At 41.6% G+C, this 22,376-nt stretch overlaps 1 protein-coding gene across 1 annotated transcript in view; it reads right to left on the reverse strand.

Moving 5' to 3' along the window:
- Window positions 1–73: 73 nt before the first annotated feature.
- Window positions 74–22,376, reverse strand: part of JAM2 (junctional adhesion molecule 2) — a 43,626-nt gene continuing 21,323 nt past the window's right edge. Inside the window, exons 2-10 of the mRNA XM_017807988.1 lie at window positions 16,752–16,817; window positions 13,026–13,139; window positions 11,380–11,532; window positions 9,674–9,879; window positions 8,281–8,383; window positions 6,453–6,560; window positions 5,476–5,491; window positions 4,539–4,572; window positions 74–3,690 (exon numbers count right to left, since the gene is read on the reverse strand). Of these exons, the coding sequence (XP_017663477.1) occupies window positions 3,658–3,690; window positions 4,539–4,572; window positions 5,476–5,491; window positions 6,453–6,560; window positions 8,281–8,383; window positions 9,674–9,879; window positions 11,380–11,532; window positions 13,026–13,139; window positions 16,752–16,817 (833 nt within the window). The 3' untranslated portion in view covers window positions 74–3,657. The remainder of the gene's footprint in view (window positions 3,691–4,538; window positions 4,573–5,475; window positions 5,492–6,452; window positions 6,561–8,280; window positions 8,384–9,673; window positions 9,880–11,379; window positions 11,533–13,025; window positions 13,140–16,751; window positions 16,818–22,376) is intronic.

Below are 22,376 nucleotides of genomic sequence, written 5' to 3' on the forward strand. Positions count from 1 at the left end.
AATGAAATTACATGTGCAGCCTGCAGCAAGAGAGAGAGAGAGACCTCCACATTAGACAATAAAACACTGCTTGAGCCTTAATTAGAGGAAGGTTTATTCTGTCAGGATAGTGAGTTTAATTCTGCACAGCTACAGACTTATAGATGGATTTGGCAAATCTAATACAATTTCAAGGTCCTAGTAAATCAGAATTGCAGGAGAGTTTGAGCCCTTGACAATGGTAGAGATGTAAGTAGTAGAAGTACTGGTAAGGTCATCTGTGGAAGTTACTTGAGTAGGTTGTTCCAAGCTGCAAGAGTGAATCTTGTATTGCTGCATGTATATGTGAACAAAATGAGAAGTCGTCACACAGATTCAATATACAAGTTAATTTATAGTTTTTCCAGGGTTTGTTTTTTTTTTTAAATGCCATCACAGACAGTTAGGTTGACTAGATCTGAACACTGGCAGTTTCTATTTTCAGTTTGTAAGATGTGGAAACAATATTTACAGCGTAGAGGTCAAAAGATCCCTTTGTGTTGTGGTTTAACCCCAGCTCGTAACTAAGCACCCCGCAGCTCCTGGATCACTCCCCATCCCCTTCCCGCTGCCCTGGGGAGGGGAATTGGAAACGAAACTAGGGGGTTGAGATAAGAACAGGTAAATTGAAACAAAGTAATAATAATTGTAATGGAGAGAGAGGGAGAGAGAGATAAAACATGAGAAACACAAGTGATGCACAGCACAGGTGCTCATCACCATCCCTCAGCAGCAACTGGCCCCTCCCAGCCACTTTCCCCAGTTTATTTACTGGGCACGACAGTCTGTGGTGTGGAATATCCTTTTGGCCAGTTCAGGTCAGGTGTCCTAGCCCTGTTCCTCATGGCTTGTACACCTGCCTGGTGGCAGAGCATCAGTCACTGAGAAGTGTTTGACTCAGGGAAGTACTACTGAGCAACAACTAAACATCAGTGTGTTGTTATGCTGAATCCACAGCTCTGTACCAGCTACTAGGAAGAAAACTAACTCCCAGCTGAAACCAGGACAGTATCTACTGCTTTTTCCATACCATTTATATCATGCCAGGTCCTGCACTTTCCAATACATCACCACCTTTCCTGTCTTTTGATAGATACACAGATATCATTTCCTTGGTCTATAGACGATCCCTGTAGAAGTCCATTGAGTTCACTTAGTCCATGACTTTTGGCTCCATCTGTCATAACAGTGTCTCAGGGCAGGAAAGATGGTGCGTGGTGTTGGATTGTTGCATGTTGAAGCCAATTCTGATTCCATCACTGCTGTGCTTGTCTGGTTTCATCAAAGTTCATTCTTAATGTCACGACTGAAGGGGACTTGGGTTTGGATCCCGAAATCTGGAGTGGTGGAAGCAGGCACTATGAGGTGCCCAGGCAATGGTGGGCACACAGTTGATACAGAAGTGATAATACACAGTGTTATATAGCAATTAACATCACACAATTAAATTCATTGGGCTGTTCTCACTCAAAATCAAACCCAGACTTCCCCATCCTTCTGCCTTAACAAGTGTGCACAGTAGGGGATACAATCTACCCACTCAATGCCATGTTCTCTGGCCCACCTGTCTACGAGTGTTTTCCAAGTATTTCTTGTTTAATTTGTTCAAAGGCTTGGTGTTGCTCAGGGCCCCATGTGAAACAATTTCTCGGAGTCATTTGATAGAAAGGGCTTACAATCAGACTGTAGTTTGGAACCTGCATTTTCTGAAAACCCACAATGCCTAAGAAAGCTTAGTTCCTGAAGAAGCAGATTAGAATTTCTTTCCATAGGATCAAGAGTAATTTCAGCCCTTCCACTCTGCCTGGAAAACTGTCCACTGGAGACTGAAGCAGCAACTTTCCTGGAAGAACTCCCATTTGGGATTGTTTTCTCTTGCAATTCATGTCTCTAGAGTTGAGGTAGGTCTTTCATCTCAATTCCTCATGTACTCTCTGTGGGCCCTCAGCTAAAACCACAGGGTATCCTACAAATTTCTGCCACATGGGTTGTATGCACAGGACTCGGTCTGGATCTGTGGGGAACTCCGCGTTGTTCAGGTCAAAATAAATCATCTCAGCACGGCTAATTTCCTCAGGCACGGGATACCTTTCTCTACTGCTGTCCACTTGCCTGAGCAACACAGAACATCTTCCTTGTAGGGGTACTTTTCTTTCATGCTTGACAGGAGTCGTCTCCAGAGGCCGAGGACTTGTGTCCCTCTTCCAATCACCTCAACAATACCTGCTTCCCTAGAAAGTGATCCCAGCTGCTTGGCTTCCCTACCCTCTAACTCCAAACTGTTAGCCCAATTATCCCAGCACTGGAACAGCCAGGTGGTCCTGCACTCACTGGGACAATGGCTGAAATCTTTTTGTATATCCCACAGCTCACTCAGGGATAAGGACTGAGTGGTTGCCTCTTGGTCTTGTTGGCCTGTCACTGGAGTCTGTGAAGGCACAGTAGGTGTTGCTGGATTTTAAGTAGCCGCAACACTTTTGGCCGGGGTTTGAGTAGCCACTGATTGTTGCTTAACCCTAAAGACGACCTGGACCACATGCAACAATATGTTGGTTGCCAGTGAAAGGACCAGGCTGGTTTCAAGGGTGGTAAAAGGATACTGAAAGTCTTCAGATTTCTCAAACACTACTGTAATCATCCTGGAGGGGAAAGAAGGTGTTTTATCCCGCAGACTGGCTCTCCGAGGGAAAAAGGCAATAAATGTAATTGTGGATAATTTCCTCCAGATGGCTCCCGAGGGGCGGATAGGACACGCACCAGGCGAGGCTCACGGCCAGCCACTCATTCATATCACAAGCCGGTACGACAAAGAACACCACAATGACAACCTAGCCCATGCCCAGAGCAAACAAATCAACATGGTGACCAGCAACTATTAAACCAACGCAATGAACGCGTATAACAAATTTGTTTTAACACGCTCTGATCAGATCTGTCATTATCTCAACCCTTTTGAGTCACATGCTGGGTGTCAAAAAGGACTGTTGTGGGTTAAGCCCAGCCAGCAACTCAGCCCCACGAAGCCACTCGGTCACTGCCCCCCACCCCAGCCCTGGTGGGGAGGAGAACTGGGAAAGAAAAAGTAAAAATTGTGGGTTGAGGTAACAGCAGTTTAATAATTGAAACAAAGTAAAATTTAATTATACTAATAATACTAATGATAATCATAACAACAATAATAATTGTAATGAAAAGGAGAGAGGAGTAAAGGCCAAGAAAGATAAGTGATGTACAACACAGTTTCTCACCACCCACTGACTGATGCCCAGCCTGTCCCCCAGCAGTGATTGGCCCCTCCCAGCCAACTTCCCCAGTTTACAGACTGGGTATGATGATGTACAGTGTGGAATATCCCTTTGGCCAGCTCAGGTCAGGTGTCCCAGCCGTGCTCCCTCACGGCTTCTTGAGCACCTCCTCACTGGCCAAGCATGAGACACGGAGAAGTCCTTGATTTTGTGTAAGCACTACTTAGCAACAACAAAAACATCAGCGTGTTATCAACATTATTCTCACATGAAATCCAAAACACAGCACTGTACCAGCTACTAGGAAGAAAATTATCCCAGTCGAAACCAGGAGACTTTGATATTTTTGTATAACAAGTATTCTTTTGACGTCCCTCACAGAGGCTGAAATCTTCTAAATAACAAAGGACTTGGTATGCTTGAAATCCTAAACAAAGCAAATAAGGCTATATAAGTAATAGTTCAAATATTTTAAACAGGTGAACAGAATACACTTCAGAAGAAATTAAGGCATTGAGATTGACAAGAAGTACGTCTGAGGCACTGTAAGTTAAGGTGTTTACTCTTTTCTGGAATGGAAAGTCTAAGGAATGCACTGCTACACAGAACAGAAGTAATAACGTATTCATAAATGCAAGTATTAAACAGCTCTGTTGAGCATCTGATTTGTAAGTGCATTAACACAGATAAGCAGATACCACAGCTCTTCAAAACTTGCTCCTTCCCACTCAGAGCAACCAGGTAGTTCCTTATAGACATACTAGGTTAAGGAACAGGCTTATGCAATTTAGTATGTTCTGTTTTGATTAAGAACTGGGGTGGAGTTCAGGGAGCTTTTAAGGCTACATTAGTACTACTAATGCTACTTAATAGCCTTAAAGTACATACTGTGAAATAAAGTTGCTCTTAGTTTAAGTTTTATTTGGAGCACCATTCATTTCGCACCAATCTGAAAAGCTGGAGCAACCTACAAACAGTTAAAGCCTCTCAACCCCTCTAAAAGAGGGGAAAAAAGGTAGTATGCTCAGTTTCCATATTTGGCCAAGTCTTTTGACACCCATTATTCTTAGAGGAATTAAGGCCCAATCTTTTTCTCACACTCACTACTGCCCTGGACACTGTCTGAGTTAGTTTCCTTCGTTAATTGATATGTAGGAGAAGATGGCAAAGTACTGAGCAAGGTGCTGTAGTTGTGTGGCACTGGAAACTATGTGATAGGAAGCTGTAAATGCATCTAAAACTTTTTAAACACAGTACTGAACACAAAAGACTTGCCTTTTCACTTGTAGATTGATAGTTCGTCTTCTTTCTGTTAACAGAGCACAAAAGGAATACAGGTTAAATAGTGACTTTTCTGGTATTTGTTTTAGCCATTTGGGAACCTTATGTATGAATGCATTTTTCCACATTTCCAGTGACCCTTAGCGTTTTCCTCCCCCCTTCTTAAAAAAAAGTTGCGATAACAAAATCCATTGAATGCTTTTAGATAACTGTCATTATCTCATAAACCACTGCAAATCACATTCTCTACCTTGTCTTTTTAAGTCTTTCACTTACACTTTTTATCCAGTTCATGGCCAGTATAAATCACATCATCTTTCTGTTTAGTATATTACCCTTTTTGGTTTTTTTTTTAATGCTATTACCTAGAAGTGCTAAGATAAACTTCTGAAAGCAAAAACAAAAAAAATACTGGAGGCCTCCTCCAATGAAGCGCACAATTTTAGCCTCCTGTGGGAGCACTAAAATAGCTTGAGGAATTCTGACTTGCTACTAAGAAATTTAAGCAAATGAAATAAATCCATATCAAAGGAGCAGACTAGGCACCATCAGAAAGTTTCCACCAGCCATATTTTTACAAAACACTTCCTGAAATAACCTGTGGACATGGACATGAAGGCAGTTCAATTTGGTTCTGATTGTCTTTTGTCTAGCTTGTAGAGGAGACACATGAACGCCTGTAAGGTGAATTAGGGCTGTAAACTATAACTATAAAAGACATCTCTGCACACTGATCACAGCAATGTAAAGATTCACTGTCTCACCAGCACACTGGTTCTAATACGAGAACCAGCTGGTGTGTAGGATCGGGTTTATTTTGGTGTCAAGAATCATGTAAAAAAGGCCATAAAAATCATTACAGTTACTAAATCACCAGAAATGTAAGTGAAATTTGCAGTGATTTGTGTACTACATGCATCAAGATACTTACTGGGAAGAGCTTTCCTCTGAAAAAGAAAAAAAAAAGAAAGAATTAGCACCAGAACAGTTTCCTTCACTGATTTAAAGTCCTTTGAAATAATTATTTCTAGCTTATTCAGCTCTCCAGTTTCTACAAGGAGTTTCTGAACCAAATATCTCTTTTTGGTGTAATGAGTTTAAACAGGAGAAAAAAAGATTAGGCTGCTTTTAAGGCTAAATAAAGCTCCAAGTGAACTCTAACAGCAGCTCTGTAGCCTCTGTTACTGAGACAGGTGAACTTTTCAGATCCTGACATTTGTCATCCCTTTTTGCTGTGCTCAACTGCAGGTACCAATGTAAATGCTATAGAGGGTTGCTGGGAGTCAAGCCTTTTGCAGCAACCCCTAAAAGCAAACTTTCTCCATCACCCAGAGGAACGGGACAGTTAATTTAGTTTCACTCTCACCAGAACTCAGCCGGTCAGACCTTGTGTACTAAAACTGGCTTGTTTTTATGTTCCCTTTCTTTGTTATTCCCTCTCAAAACTAGAGCGGAAAGGCTCCAGGAACCAGGGTTTGGCTTATTGCTTTTCCCTAAATTGCTGTTTGGTAGCTGTAAGCAACTGCACAAATGTCTCCATGTCATTCTTGATGTATCTTTTGGAGTAGAAGTTGGCAAAATAAAAATGCACAAAAAATGCTTTAGTAATGCTCTCCAGCTTTAGTACCATGGAGTTAGAACCTTCATGAAAAGAAGGACATGATACAGTCAGCAGAATCATAAAATTATAGAATTAGTTTGGGTTGGTAGGGACCCTAAAGCTCATCTCATGTCCAGACCCTGCCAGGGTCACTAGACCAGGTTGCTCCAGGTTGGTCTAATCTGGCCTTGAACTTTTCCATGGATGGGGCAGCCACAGCTTCTCTGGGTAACAGAGATCTTTTGTGAAACTCTGCTATGTACAGACATTTTTTTGACACAAGGAAGGAGTGATTTTATTTTACTTACTTGCAAAGTAGCCTTTTTTTTGGGCATAAAATACTCCAAGGCCACACAGTGCCATTACCAGAGCCACAAATACTACAGCAGCAATGATACCACTTACATTCAGGTCATCTGTAATTATAAAACACAAGGCCAGTGTTGTAAATTGTAAACATTTCCATTGGCTGGATTTTTCCCTAATTGCTACGGGCACCTGTTTTATCCATAGGTGGTCTTTGGCCCAAGCTGGATAAATTGATTAGTAACACTCAGACATGGATAAGAAGTCTAAAAGCACTACTGTATCACAGCCACGTGAAGAGAAGTGCTTGATGCACTTCAACTGCTTAAGTAGGGTGAAAAGTAAGGAAAGAGTAAGACAGGCCGCAGGATACATACTCCTCATCATACCTATCCCAAATAAGTCTTATCCAAGTCATGTGTCTCTAAGGGAAAACACCTTGAAATCTTTGTAAGTATTAAATCAAGTCTTTTCATACAGTTAATTTGCCTAAAACAACTGAAACAGCTGATGGCTCCAGTTCTGAAGAACCCTTCAAATGTGTTATTTACAATTCAATGCTTTTTTAATTTTTAAAGAGCAAGGTTTTTAAAATGGAACACAATAAACCCAAGCTGTCTGAAGTTAAACTCTTCATCAGGCCATACATACACCTAGCCATTTTTATTTTGAAGGTGGTAGCTTGGGTTAAATCATGACATGGGCCATGCCCATTTCCTGATATAATCACTAAGAGCTTCAGACAATCATCCATTTTATGAAAAACAAAAGCATCAACAAGCAGAAACATTTTCACAGGTTTTTGTGATGTGTCCAATTACCTATTTGGATCCTTACTTTAAGGATACATTAATATATGACTGCGAATTTTACTCACAAACCTATAAATTTTTGTGTACTGGTTGACAGCAATTTAGGACTCTATGTGTGTATTTCCACAACAGAGGGATTCTATCTCAGTAGCTTGAGGAACACTTGCTCACAATCCACTAGGAGTGCATTAAAAGCCATGACACAGTGATTTTCAGCTAAGTTCTAAAAAAGCACCACTCAATCACTTTATGAAACACTTGGATGGGATCTCCTCTGCAGTAGTTATTGGAATTTGTTACCATTTGCTTTCCTATCACATCTACAAGAGGTAGTTGTATATTTTGCAAAAACTTCCATGCATTTTGGGTAATTATAGACTTGACCCTTCCAGCCTTTGTTAATTCCTTATCAGCTAACCAGTGTTACACTTCACCCATGCTGTACAAGTAGAAAAGACACAGGCAGCAGGCTTTATTTATCTATTTGTTTATTTTTAAGATACACTGACTTCTTCAGTGTTCCTCTGTCAGGTATAAATGAATCACTCAGTTAACCTTCTATTCTGTTACATTCAGATCTCACATAAATACATCCTAAAAGGGAGGCTTTGCATGAAGAAAATACCCCAGTGGACTGGCACGTTATCCTGTAAGCCTTCCACAAAAGCATTTGGAAACATTAAGGCTCTCATATGGCTGCTGCTCTTCTGTGAAGTTGTGTTTAGCAACCTAAGGGTTGGCTACTGCAATAATTTTATGGTACTAAACTACCTGCTTTTCTCTGACATACAGTGAGATATGTTTGTGCTGTAAGAAAGGAAAGCTTTAAGTGGCCACAGCAACTACATATAAGGAAGTCATAGTATTATTATTCCTCCCCCAAATTCCATAACCAAAATAAAAAGATTTAATTCAATCTGATTTAATTCAATCTGGTCTTAGCTTCTCAGTTGTACCATGCCATTAAATAAATCCTATTGCAAGACTGTTTTCCACCCTTATTTTCTTTGACACATACCGACTTGCATTCGCTTCACTGAGCATCTCTGAGATAATCCAATCCCATTGGAGGCTTCACAGAAATACTCTCCAGTGTCATTCTTTGTAACCGTGTTAAATAGCTGTTAAGAAAGAGTTCAAAACAAGTGTTAGAATGGAAAAAAAAGATTGGCATTTCCCATGGGATAGAAATTTTGACATGTCAATGGGTGCAGGGGGGGGAGTGTTTGCTTTAAACAAATAAAACAAACAAAAAAAAAACCCTGAAGGAAAGTGTGAAATTTCAGAATACCTGAAATATACCCGAAAAATACCTGAAATCAGAGCAGTTTGTTCATTTTATCAAAACAACCCCATTTGCTGATTCGTCAAAAACACTTGACACATACTACTTACAGTGCCTTGTCAACTGAAATTTTTTTGAAGTTTAAGCCTTATTTGGGGGGTCCCCACCCCTCCAAAAATGGCATTTTGTCTCTTCTTCCAGCAGAAAAATGCTAAACCATACTATTTATCAAATACTATTACTGTAAAAATGAAAATGAAGAAGCAAGAGGTGCATGGAGACTGACCTCATGTCAACTCCAGTGCTTCCCTGTATTCTTTTTTAGACTTGTTAACTGTTTTCCCTTTACTATATGCCATACTTTGAGATTTTAGAAGTAATTAATAAGTTTGAGCAGACCAGCTGATTTCCACAGTGTGATGAAAGATCCCCAGCACCTCTGAATGCTGAGTCACAGCATTCAGAGAACAACTCTTTACTTCTGAAAAAGCTCAGCTGACAATGCACCCGAAGTAGTATCAAGATTTTTTTGAAAGATCAGCTAATGGGAGAGGGATGAGGAAGAGACAGCCAGTTCTGAGGGAAAAGAACCCAACAACACAACCCACAAAACAAACTACAACTAAACACAGAACCTACTAACCTTACTCACAGCCCCAGTTCATTCCCACCAACTTCACAGGCCCTGGATGGGAGCTCGTAAGTGTCACTGGATCGCAGAGATTCTGTGATCTGAGTGCTTGCAGTCCCCCTGAAGCTGCTATTTCAGATTTTAAGTTCTACCAAATATAGCTCTGTTGCCATACTGAGCACTCATTCTCACCTGGCATTAGTTTTCTAACTGACAAGGTGAAATCTGTCAAGTATTTTCTCGATCCTGCTCAGTTCTCATCGCTTCAGACTCGCACTTCACCCGGTTTGTCTGCATCACTCAACGTCTACAGGTTGGCACTGGTTTGAGGCAGAAACTACTTTCTACATTTGTTAACACATATTTCAGCATGACATTAATCTCCGACAAAGACCTTGTGCATTTTTGGATTAAGACCCCTGTGCATCATTGTACTAAACAGTCAATTGGGTCTCCTTGATAGCTGGCTATCACAGAGCTGGTTATTACACTTACCAAAGTGCCAGACTTCTTATTCATGGTGTAAGTTATATTTGGTGTTCTAGCACTGCCTGTTCCTGTCTTTTCCAGCAAGGCAACACCGTTCTTGTACCACTGGTACTCAGATGGAGGAGAGCCCTCAGTCTCCTTACAGCTCAGCTGCACCACTGTTCCCGTCATCGCGGAGCTCGGCACATCACACACCGGAGTAGTTGGAGCAACTGGACAATGGAATTGCACTTGTTACACACTTATAAGTACTGTCTGCATGACAACAGATTGATAGTTATGGTGAGGAGGTGAACACTTGTGTACATGCTCAGCATTGATGTACCACATCAATGAAATGAGGCATGGGAGAAGGGGTTGAAGGCAGAGTCCTGCTACTGAGAGCAGAGTAAAATTTATGAGTTGCTAAAAATGAGAGAGCCAGCCTCCCCCACCACATGCTGTGTCATTCTGCCTCCAATCTGTGCACTCTCGCCCAACCCCACAGAGTTTGTTTCATTTTTGTTTCTTGTTCACAGAACAGAGATGGGATAACTCAGGGAATCTGCAGCCCAGCAATTGCCCCCTTCCCTGCCCTACTATTTAAAAACAGAAGTGAGGAAGAGGAAAAAGATTTTTTCTTATTAAAAGAAGTCAACTGGTTTTTGAAAAGTGACTGTCAGAAAGAATCATAAAGACTGGCAATCATTGCAGCCATTGTATAAATCCCAGGCTGAGGACCAAAACCAATTTGTTACTACATTTCAGTTTAAATTAAAAGCAAACATTCCCACGCAAAGATGTGGGAGAACTGTTCGTTCCTTCTCCCATGCAGATGAACACCTCTTTTCTGATTTTTAATACATGAACAGGAAAGGAACCTAATTTACAACAGTTATCTCACTGTTGTAGCTAATCAGAGGTTCGTGAATTTATCATCCTTTATGAAGAACTTTGAGACTTTATTTATAATTTTAAAAGATCAATTTTTTTTTATGGAAAAGAATACAAAAACTACAAAAGCAAATATTTTCTTTTCTCCCTATACAGGAAAAAGAAGAAAACCATCAACATCTACGACTCATCTGCTGGGAAAAATACCAGAAACATGGGAAGAATGTGCTCAGTATTCACGTTTCCCTCCTTTACCCAACTGGGAAAGAAAACAAACAAAACCCCATAAAGAGCAACCACCCCCCCAGCAGCCAACACTATCTCTCCTGTAAATAAAGTCCACAAAATGCAAGCTCACTGGTTGTCATTGCACAGACACTGCAGCAGTTTCTCCTTCCAAAACCAGGAGGAGACTGTAGCATATTGGAATGAACTTCTGCTTATGAATATTTAATAAGTGTTGACAGATGCTGACTTTCCAGTGCCAAACACCATGATTGTCTTATCCAGGTTCTCAGCCACTGAGCGACTTCAGCCTTAGTAGAAATGGAAGTTTCACCACTGTGTAGATCAGCATACTTGCTAAGTTTTGAGAACTGAAACTCACTTTTATATCAACAAAACCTTAATTATGTTCCTTTCTAATGTAAGTGTGACTTTTGCAAAGCTGTTTTGTGAAGCATGCTGTAGAACGTGCATGTGCACATGTATTTATAATCCCAGCCCAAAGAAGACCCAAAACCCAGCAGCCACATGCCACAGTGGACAACACTACCTTCAACACCCCAACACATCCTCATTCAGTTTGTTTACAAAAGCCCAAGTAATAAAGTTTGTACCCAACACTGTGAGGGTAATTACAGCCTCTTGCAGGCGTGGATGCCCTTCACTCTTGTCACTGATTTCGCAGCGGTAGGTCCCAGAATCCCTTCTAGTCACATTCCTAATTCGGATTCCTGGGTTCAGCATCTCTGCTCGGCCTCGAAGATCACCTTTAAGGGAGAATAGAGAGGTTTCTGCTCTTTGCTTATAGAATCTTAGAATCACAGAATGGTTTGGGTTGGAAGGGACCTTAAAAGACCACCCAGTTCCAACGCCCTGCTGTGGGCAGGGACACCTACCACTAGACCAGGTTTCTCAGAGCTCCATCCAACCTGGTCTTGAACACTTCCAGGGATGGGGCATCCACAGCTTCACTGGGCAACCTGTGCCAGTTTAATGACCCTCACAGTAAGGATCTTCCTCTGTATATCTAACCTAAATTTCCACTCTGTCAGTTTGAAAGCAAATATCTACAGCTCATTTGCTTATTCTGAAATCGCATACAATTCATTGATACTTTATGTGATATCATACACAAAACTATTGCTCGTTTGTTCAGTGTTAGTTATCTATCAGCAACATGTAATATTTAATCCCCTTCCCAAGACAGTAAGAACCTTCCACAACTTGTCCATTTAGTCCAAATACCCCCCTTGCCCCAGTTAAAAAACCTACGTCTGCTGAACGTTTTCCAGTTGGAAGATTGAATGCTTTTTTCTGCAGATTTTTCAAGAAAATATTTATAGCAGTAGTCAGGAGGCAAAAAAGAAATATCTTTCCCTAGAGAAATGGCAATCACTAACTTAATTACCTTACAGAAAGAATTGTGAGTGAAACCACAGCAAAGGATTTGACATTTTAACTTGGCAAGAAAAATTTGATGGATATAGCAAAGATATTGCCATCAGATTTCTTACAATGAGTTTGGGTTCTTTTAATTCTACAGCTTGTTATGAAATTAAAGTTACATTCACACACTGAACCACAAGTTCCAGTGTTTCTCTAAATTAAATATATGCAGAAAAAGAAAAAAGTTCATCAACAAGGTCAGCACATCTGCAAGCTCTACAAAGTAACAAAATTGCTGTGCTTTTATTTTACTTCTCAACCTTCATTTATTGTGTACAAGGTAACAAGAGACCCATATTTTCTCCAACACACAAAGCTGAGGTAAGTCCTTTTCAGAACATACAAACAGAAATTCTACTTTTGAAAAGAATACAAATAATTTAAAATATACAGCTGAGTTTATATTTTATGTATATAAAAATTCCTGCATTATTCATTTCCAAGCCTCCAGCTCTACAAGAGGCTTCAGAAACCTCTTTTTAGGATAGGAGTGCAGAACCTGCAGTAGTTTCAGGAAGTTCATATCTGCATATAATTTCACTGTTGGAAAATACCAAGGATCTCCAGTGCCATTTCTCTTAGTCTTGAGTTTTATGATATTTAAATTCATTAAAAAGGTAACAACTCACAGTTTTATAAAGAAATGTCTTTTTCCCCCGGGAAAGAATTCTTTACCTTGAAAGGACAGCTGTTCCGTATAGACAGTCAAGAGCCTTCTCCTTCAGTCATTTTCCTAGTGTTATTCCCCAAGAGACAGCCAATATCTATGCTAGAGAATGACATGTTAAGCATCAGTCTGTTTGCAGTACTGTACCTGTAAATTCACCATTGTAGTAGACAAATGAGACTCCTTGAGGCTGGATTTTCTTCCATTCTATTCTTAAGCTCATCCCTTTTGAAGATTTGTGTTTGCAACTAAGAATCGCCTCTAGAGGGAAAAAGAAAAGAGAACACAAATGGGAAAGTTAGAGACTTTACTTGTTTGGTACACATTCAGGCTCCATGAAATTAATATTCCCCCTTCAAAAGAAACTGAGCAGTAAGCAAGGGCCAGATCTACTTCTCAAAGTTATGCCTCTCCGGACTCTCCGGATTTAAATAAACACAGTGGGAAAACAGAAACTAGTAATTTTCCCATACTTCAGTGGCTTTTGGATCAAACTTCAGATATTGGGAACTAAATATTCCCATGTTGGATGGGCAGAGATTCTGTATTACTATCCTTATTTTAGTTACTTTAGTTAACTTTCTTCAGTTAGCAGACCACTGTTAAAAAAGGACTTTTACCCTGTTATTAACAATATTTTTTAAATTACCATTCTGAATTCAGTATTAACAGTTTAACTGTTTAAATATGTAACTTAATGCAGATAGAAAACATTCACTAAGATGGTTAAACGTTCTTCTAAGTATCTTATGTTTTTATGTATTTAGTTACAATTCCACTTTGGTTATTGTGAGGGTATATGGAAGGTGAGAGCCTGCCTCATTAAGGTTCCCCATCAAGGACATTTTCACTTCAAAAGTGGTCATAAGTAAAGGGGCAACAACAAACGAAACCACAGAGACACAAACAGGGACACAAACAGAGAGAATGACAACGACCATCAGTCTCCAAACAGTCTTAAACCCCAATCTTCAAGTGCTGGGATGCAGCGTGGGCAAATGGAGCAACTGGAGCGAGTGAGGGTCTCTGCATCAGTAGCTGGAGGGGCCACAGATACTGGGAGTGTGTGTGTGTGAATCTCCAAGCCCACAGTGCAGGGCTGTCTTTTTACATGAAAGGTGGCTTGAATAAATTTAGGTCCATCAGCTGGGGTCACACTGGGGCAATGGGTCACACTGGACTTGCAGTGCTGGCTTCTGGAAGTGGGGGTGTGCAGGGTATGCAGTGTTTGTACTTTCCCAAAGCTGGTGTGCCCGGAGGTGTGTGTGTAATTCACCAGCAAACCTCCAGCTGGGTGAGCTGCTGAGCAGGGCAGGGGTAGGGGATGGGCAGAGGGGCTGTGCTGGGACTCAGAGGATCCAAGAACACGCGTGTGCTTGTGAATCTGGAACACTGTGTGAGGGTTTTTGCCGGGGAATTCAATCTCCACCAGGCAGAGAAGAGGAAGGAGGCTCTGCTGTCTGTGCCTGATGCACTGTGTGAGTCTGGGCAGCAGTGAGTGCTGCTGAGGGCAGTGCCTTGTCCATGGTGGTCAGTGTAGCTGTGCCAGTGTCACCAATGCACACACAGCCACCCCTGGGACACACACACAGCCTTGTCACTGGCTGAACATGCAAACGGGAAAGCAGCAGCTGTGCCCATCAGCCTGGGACAAAGACCCCCAGGTCTCCAGGCTGAGCTCCAGTGGCTGAGCTTGAGGAATCCCCAGGCCCCTGGAGTTTCTGGCAGCAGAGGCTGCTCATAACATCTCATGGGAGTTACCTCTAAGTTTTCTTGAGTTCTCGTGAAAAGAAGATTCATACAATTGTTCACCTTTCTGTCTGACCACTCAAGTTTCCCTGACTCCTGTATAATAGGCATCACCAATCAAATTTCACAGAGAGGCTGAGACTTCAAGAGTTACTGATTATTGGATTATTGCTAAAGTTGCCATAACTGGGTAGGAAAAAAACCAAAACAAAACACCAAAATTAGTGCTCCTAATGAAGAACAGGAAATCCTGTGAGCCCAACTGTCCTCCCAGCAGGGCATTCCAGTAGTTCCATTCTCCATGTAAAAGCATGCTGAAATATACATATACATATATATATATATATATATATACACACACACATATATATATACACACACACACACATATATATATATCTCCCCAGTAAATAATTCTAAAGTCAAGGTATTAATAAGAATTATTTGGAAACAACATCAGAGGAAAAAATTCAGCTATACATCTGACTGGCTCCAAATCTATTAATAAAGTAAAATCTAGTATCTTCCAGAAACTTCTGTAGAAGAAACAAACATAACATAGATCTTCCCACCTTTAGGCAGCTCATCTTCCAGTAGAGGCCAGAGTAACAAGGATCAAAAGCCTTTATAGTTTTGGCAATGCCTGTCCAGCTTTCATGAGACAAACATGCACTGCTCAAACATAGTCAACCTGCATTAACCATCATCCTCTCCAGTCTCAGCAAACGAGGCTGGACGGTAATTAAGAGCTACTGACAGTTCACCCTCTCACCCTTCAGAGTCTGATTTCCTAGGTCTGCTCTGCAAAGAAACAAAAAGCCAGACTGGTAGCCTTGGTGATAACTCACAGGGGAAAAAATGTCCAGACTTGAAAGAAAAATTGAGGCAGGAGGGCATTCCTTGCCAGAAACATGTTACACACGCACCGGCCGCTTCGAAAAACATACTGTGCACTCAGGAAGCCCAAGGTTCCTGACTTCAGGTTGAGTGGATGGGTGGAGACTTCCTGAATCTTAAGATTTGCTAAAGTTTCCTTTCCATTTTGTTTTTGTATCCTTCTTACAAAGAAAAACCATCATTCAAGCTCAGCTTGCTTTTGCTGCTGACCTTGTGACAGTTGGCCGGTTTCATGAGCTGGTCTCTATTAGCTGACACAGAGACAGCTCAGCTGAAGTGTTCTCAGCAGAACAAGTCACCTCTGTCTCGAATGAGCTGCCCCTTTCTTACATGTCACATGTTTTTGTTTCAGAAAAAAATAGCGGTGATGCCCATTCACTAATCTTATTCAGAGAAAAGGAAAGGGTAGAAGAAAGGGAGCATGCACAGAACAAAGACAACATAATGAAACCCTCCTTAGTTATAGTTCCCCTCTCCCACTTTCCCCCACAGTAATGGAGTCAGTGAGAGGTATTTTCCACAGTAGGGCTACTTAACTTGCATTAAGGTAGACCCACAGGATGCTGTGCATCACTACTGGCACTGCCAAGCCTGGAAAAACCTTCTGGGATCTTCGAGAGGTCTGGACAATGTTTAATTTGGTTTTAGATCTGGTCTGGAGGCTATAATTTGGTTATTGAATTATAGAATATCTCAAGTTGAAAGGGACTCTAAGGATCATTGAACGTAACTCCCTGCTCCTCATAGGACTACCTAAAACTAAACTGTAGTCATGAGTTTTGTCCAGATGCTTCTTGAACTCTAATAAGCTTGGTGCTATTAAAAAAAGCCATTAAATTATAGTTACTTATAATTAGCTAAATTATAGCTGTTCTCTCTAGTCTCTTACTTCTCTTGTTATATTTAATGCTTCTCCTTTTCAGCAGCTCCCATCATTTTGGGTGGAAGGAGACCAGGCCGAAGTTACAGAGTGAACTACCTGGACTGACAAGTCATAGAATCACAGGACAGGTGAGGTTTAAAAGGACTCTGGGGAGCACCAAGTCCAACCCCACACTTACAGAAAATGGGGACAAGAGCAAGATAACACAAAGTCAATGGAGAGAGTAGGAGCAGTACTCCTCAGGAAAGAGGAAGACAACCTTAACAGCTGCATAGCTTCTGTATATATAGTTTTCATGTATTGTGTATACATTAAAAGTTATCACAGCAATGCCCATACTGTACCCTTAAACTCCTCTGCTTTTACGTTTTCGTTATCTGTTAAAATGGAAATTCCGGACACTTCAGGATCTGCCAGGGGAAAGAAAAAAACAAAAACAAATCAGCAATAGACACTTGTAATTTCTTATGTGCTTCAGCAGCTACAAGCAATGTTTTTGAGACCTCCTTGCTCTGGATAGGTTACACATTGTCCACTAGGGAGACCACAGGACTAAGAACTAGACCAGGGCTGGCCTTGAACAATTCATCTTTTCCTCTCCATGCTCTTGAACCTGCAAAAAATAGTAGTATTTCTTTTTTACAACAGCATAATAACATTTACATGTGAGAAGTTCTCTATAAACAGTAGACGTTGTTTTATACTGGGGTAATGTCTCAGTCTGTTTCTAACTGGGGACACTTCTATTAATCCACAAGTGTATTTTCCATTGCGTTCCTACCACAAGGTAGGCGTGTTTGCTGAAGAATACCACATACAGCTTCTACAGGGTAAAAAAAATACGTGCAGTAATTGGCAACTACCTCAAAATCTTGTTGAAATGGGAAGGAAAACATTAGACGACATTTCTATAGTTTTAAATCAAAGAGAGAATAAAAACGCCATATGTTCTTGGATATCTCATATATTTGGAATACTGAAATTCCAGAGAGAACAAGTGAAATAACCACTAGTCCTATATCAACCCCCACCGAGCTATCTTTTATCCCACTGGATCTAACTATGTATCCTCTCTTAAGAGCTGCTCTCCTCCCAGGAAAGGATTCCACTGTGTTCCCTCACAATTCAGAAGTGTTCCTGCAAGGCCTAAGTTACAGTTATTACAATTACTTCACTGCAGGCTACCAAGTGCTTAACAGCAGCTAAGTACAGTTCTTTACAGAGGTGTACTTCCCCCCTTTCCCCCCCCCCCAAACCATCTCAAGTTCCCTTGGGTTTTAGGGCTAGTTTTGAAGACAGCATGGACACTCCTAATGCAGTCCCTTTCCTCCATCTGCATCAGCCAACTGAACAATTGCTACAGAGGGTATGAACAAGAACTGAGCCCCTCTCCCCATCAACAGTGTTTAGAAACATGGCTTGTTTAAAAGCATAATCTTTTGACTGACAGGTAAATAGCAAGATTAAACTAGTTTCTTTCTCGTGCACACAGACCTCCTTAAGGCATCCATCCCTAAAGAATTAATTTCCCTTTCCTGATGGGGGAAGAGTTGCACACAACCTAACAGATGGATATCCAGCCTTGATCTGAAGACACAAACAAATTAAGAATCTTTTGCTTCTTACGGTTTTCTTTTGACAGTTGATTGCTCCTGTTGAAGTGGATGCCTCACTCCTCCCTTGAGTCCATTTGGGCTTTCAGCTGTGGGTCCTCACAGCTCAGAGTTAACATGCTCTTTTTGTTTGAAGGTATCATCATAGAATCTTAGAATGGTTTGGATTGGAAGGGATCTTTAAAGGTCATCTAGTCCAAGTCTCCTGAAACGTACTCCTTGATCGCGTTGCTCAGAGCCCCATCCAGCCTGGCCTTGAATGTCCCCAGAGATGGGGCACCTACCACCACTCTGGGTAACCTGTGTTAGTGTTTCACAACCCTCATTATAAAAGCTTTCTTCCTTATAACAAGTCTGAACCTACCTTCTAGTTTAAAACATTACCTCTGGTCTTAACACACAACAGCCCCTATCAAAAGGTTTGTCCTCATCTTTCTTACAAATCCCCTTCACTTTCACAGGATGAACAACCCCAACTCTCTCAGACTATTTTCACAGGAGAAGTGCTCCAGTCTTGGGATCATTTTTGTGGCCCTCCTCTGGACTCACTCCAACAGGTCCATGTCCTCCTGTGCTGGGGATCCTGAGCTGGAGGCAGCACTGCAGGTGGGGTCTCACCAGAGCAGAGCAGAGGGGCAGAATCCCCTCCCTCCCCTGCTGTCCCCACTGCTTTGGATGCAGCCCAGGACACGGGGGGTTTCTGGGCTCCCAGTGCACATGGCTGGGTCATGTCCAGCCTCTCACCCACCAGCACCCCCAAGTCCTTCTCAGCAGGGCTGCTTTCAATCTGTTCATCCCCCAGGATTCAAACTGGAGGTTGCTCCGACCCAGATGCAGCACCAGCACTTGGTCTTGTTAAACCTCATGAGATTCTCATGGTGCCATTTCTCAAGCTTGTCCAGGTTCCTCTGGATGGCCCCATCCTTCAGGTGTGTCACTGCACCACTCAGCTTGGTGTCACCCACAATCTTGCTGAGGGTGCACTCAATCCCTTTGTCTGTCACTGATGTACATAATAAGCAGCACTAGTCCCATACAGCACACCATCAGTTTTCTTCTCCAAGATCATTCCTTATTGTTTAAGTCTGGCGCAACAGAGGGAATTCTCCATCCAAACTGTTCCTATGGCCCTTTCCATTTATAATTTTTTTCTAGGTTTTTTTTTTTTCAGCATCCTTTAAAAACACAAACTGCAGTTCTATTGGTATCTATCACCTCTGTGAGTCAAGGAGCAATGGTCAGAATAGGTACTTGAGCCCCTGGCACTGTAGCAAGAGTTCCGTTACTTATTTACTCTGTGTTGCAGTGGGTTGACCTTGGATGGCTGTCGGACACCCACAGAGCTGCTCTCTCACTCCTCCTCCTCAACATGGCAGGGGAGAAAATAAGATTAAAAAACTCATGGGTCACGAGAAAGACAGGGAGATTACTTAGTGGTTACCATCACAGGCAAAACAGGCTCAACTTAGGAAAAATTAGCTAAATTTATTTCCAATTAAAAATAGAGTAAGCGTAGTGGTTATGGGAATGAGGGCTGTGGTCAGTCCACAAAAGCTCCTCTCTGCTGCTCCTTCCTCCACACACTTTCCCCTGCTTCAGTGTGGGCTCTCTCCATGGGTCACAGTTACTGCCAGGAGCCTGCTCCAACACGAATTCTCCATGCTGCTTTCTAGATATCTCACATCCCCTTCCCTCCTTCCAAATACCTGTCCAACATTTCTTGTTTCTAAGAGAACACAGCCTCAAACCCAGCAATGCAAAGTGAATTTTTGTATGTGCACATTACCAAAAGATCCAAATTTGTGTGCAACCATCCTGACATTAATATGTTTTACTTTTATTATCAAAAATAATTATGTGGGAGAAGTCTATAATATGAAAATAAATAAGACAAGAAGAAGATAATTCTAGCAATGTCATTTATGTACCCTTAGAATACTGAAAGAGCAAAAAAATGTTTGCATTACAAATAACGCTTGGAATTTTTTTCCACCCCACTAAGAAAGGAAATTTTCCTGCTGAACTTTGAAGTTAGAAATAAAAAAAACCTAAATGAGCCCCCTCACAGCCTGTTGAAACCAGGAGGGAATAATTTCTCCAGCCTTTCCAAAGCAACCATTCCTCCTGCATGTCCACACACAGCCCAGCTCCTTGGTATTGTCCAGGCTTGGTCTAGAGTAAAGCCTGAAGTCATTAAGTAATTTTCTTTTAAATCTATTAGGTCCTATTTAGATTTATGGAAAGAAAATTAGCTTTTGACTTTTACCCAAACCATGTTTCTAGAACAACACCCCTGCTTTCCCCTCCCTCCCTTCCTCCCTCCCATATCCTATATACTAATACATAAAAATCATGTTTATGTATTGAAATAACACCTTCCTTCATGTGATCATGATGGAGAGGAACATTTTGTTCTGAGACTCTGACATCAGCTAGTACTTGCTGACACTTAGGTAGGAAGCCTTTCTAAGACTCTAAAGTGTGGATAAAGCCATTTATAAATTATTGGCACATCAACCCTCTCTGTCTGGACACAAAACAGCTAAAATACATGCAATTCACCACTGTATTACATTCACTGTTCCATGGACCTGGAAATTTCTCTCCTCCTCTTTAATACAGATGTCATGCAGCTCACTGTCACCATCTACACATTCATAAGCTAGAAGCCACCACAGGAAAACATGTTTTATGACTTCTGGGGCTGGACCATGGTGGTTACTTTTCAGTATGGAAGTCAATACAAAATTACTTTGCATGCTTTGTATTGGGAACTTGCAATTGCACAAAGTCTCCATATTTCCTCTTACATGAGGGGATTTATAGAATACATAAAGATTCTATTATGCAATGCAGTAAGTATAAAACATGTCAAAACAAAGAAACAAGTTCCACATACACAGAGCCCTCCTCCTCACACACACAAACCACACATATACATGACTCTCTTCAAGAAGCTGTAGAGTCCAAACAGTAACTTAAGGTGGTGCAGAGACAGCTGACCAAATTAAAACCATTATAATCAAGCAGAAAGACAGGAGAGGTCCTTAAGCCTAGAGCATCTCTTCCTTTAGTTGCCCTTCCAGAAATACCTCTGCCAATTATTTGGAGTCCAGCACTTCAGCTTTGGAGTTTAATTCACCATATAAGGAGCAGGAGTGAAAAGATGACATATTACTGTACCAGGAAACCTTTTATTCAGCAAATGCTTTTATACAGACCAGAAAACAAACAAACAAAAAAGCTACTTTTATGTGTCACTAACTCTATTTGTTTGGAAATAAACTCCAAAAATACACACTTTCCATTTGATAAATGCTCACACAACTGTAAACTGAAACTACTAGCTGGAGAAATCATAAAGGAAAAGCGTATTAGTCAAATCAAATCAAAGGAAACAGTGTGCCTGGAGGAAATTACATGAGAACAGAATCAAAACAAAGTTTAAGTACAAGAGAAAAAGCAGTCTGTATTTCTTTTGCCAAGTTCTAAATAGCAGGTGGTCTACAGCAAAGCTTAACAAAGGGCTTCCGATGACACTGTAAGTTTAGGAAGTCTGACGTCCCAAGAATAAAGCAACAACGAAGCCAGTTCTCTTACTGAAATCTCTGAAAGAGAATAGGAAACCAGACATCTGTTTGGTGTTAGCATCTTTCAGACATGTGACCACCCCAGGATAAAGCCTCAGTGACATGACTAGATGCTGATGCAGAACTTCTCAGCCATGGAACTACCTACCATGAGGCACTCCAACAATCCCTTGTGTTTTGTCACTGTCACATCTGTTTTGGCTCACTTGTTGCCATACTTCTTCCTAAGAGAAGCAGTCCATAGACTACACAGTCCATAAATGGAGAAGGGGGAGGAGAAGTTACCTACCCTTGGACACGATTAGCTGTGAATCACCTAAAGAAACCCCAAAACTACTAACTCTCATTCTTCTTAGTAGTCTAAGATGTGGTTGCATCTTAGGGGTGCTCAGGGTGGCATCAGCAGGCTGGACTATGTTCACTCTGACAGTTACTGATAGGCAGCCAGGGCTCAGTCCCACCACCCTTCCCAGCCATGCTCCTGTCAGGGCTCAGTTTTCCGTCAGCAGCCTTCACCTTCCATCGCTGCCTGTTGGTTGAATGCCAACCTCCAGCAAGCGTGCTGGAGAGACTGGGACAGTCCCTCAGGAGTCTCTCACAGCCTCTGCAGGAGTCTCCTAAGTTGGGCAGAGCCCTTAACCCACCTCTGAAACTGGCGATTTAGGCACCAAAACAGCCTGGAGTAAACCCAGCCTCACTGTGTGAAGTCATTGTGGTCAGTCATGTCCTGGGCTGCATCCAAAGCAGTGTGGGCAGCAGGGCAAGG

Source organism: Lepidothrix coronata, unplaced genomic scaffold, assembly GCF_001604755.1.
Source record: "Lepidothrix coronata isolate B3197 unplaced genomic scaffold, Lepidothrix_coronata-1.0 Scaffold21, whole genome shotgun sequence".
Taxonomy (NCBI): Eukaryota; Metazoa; Chordata; class Aves; order Passeriformes; family Pipridae; genus Lepidothrix; species Lepidothrix coronata.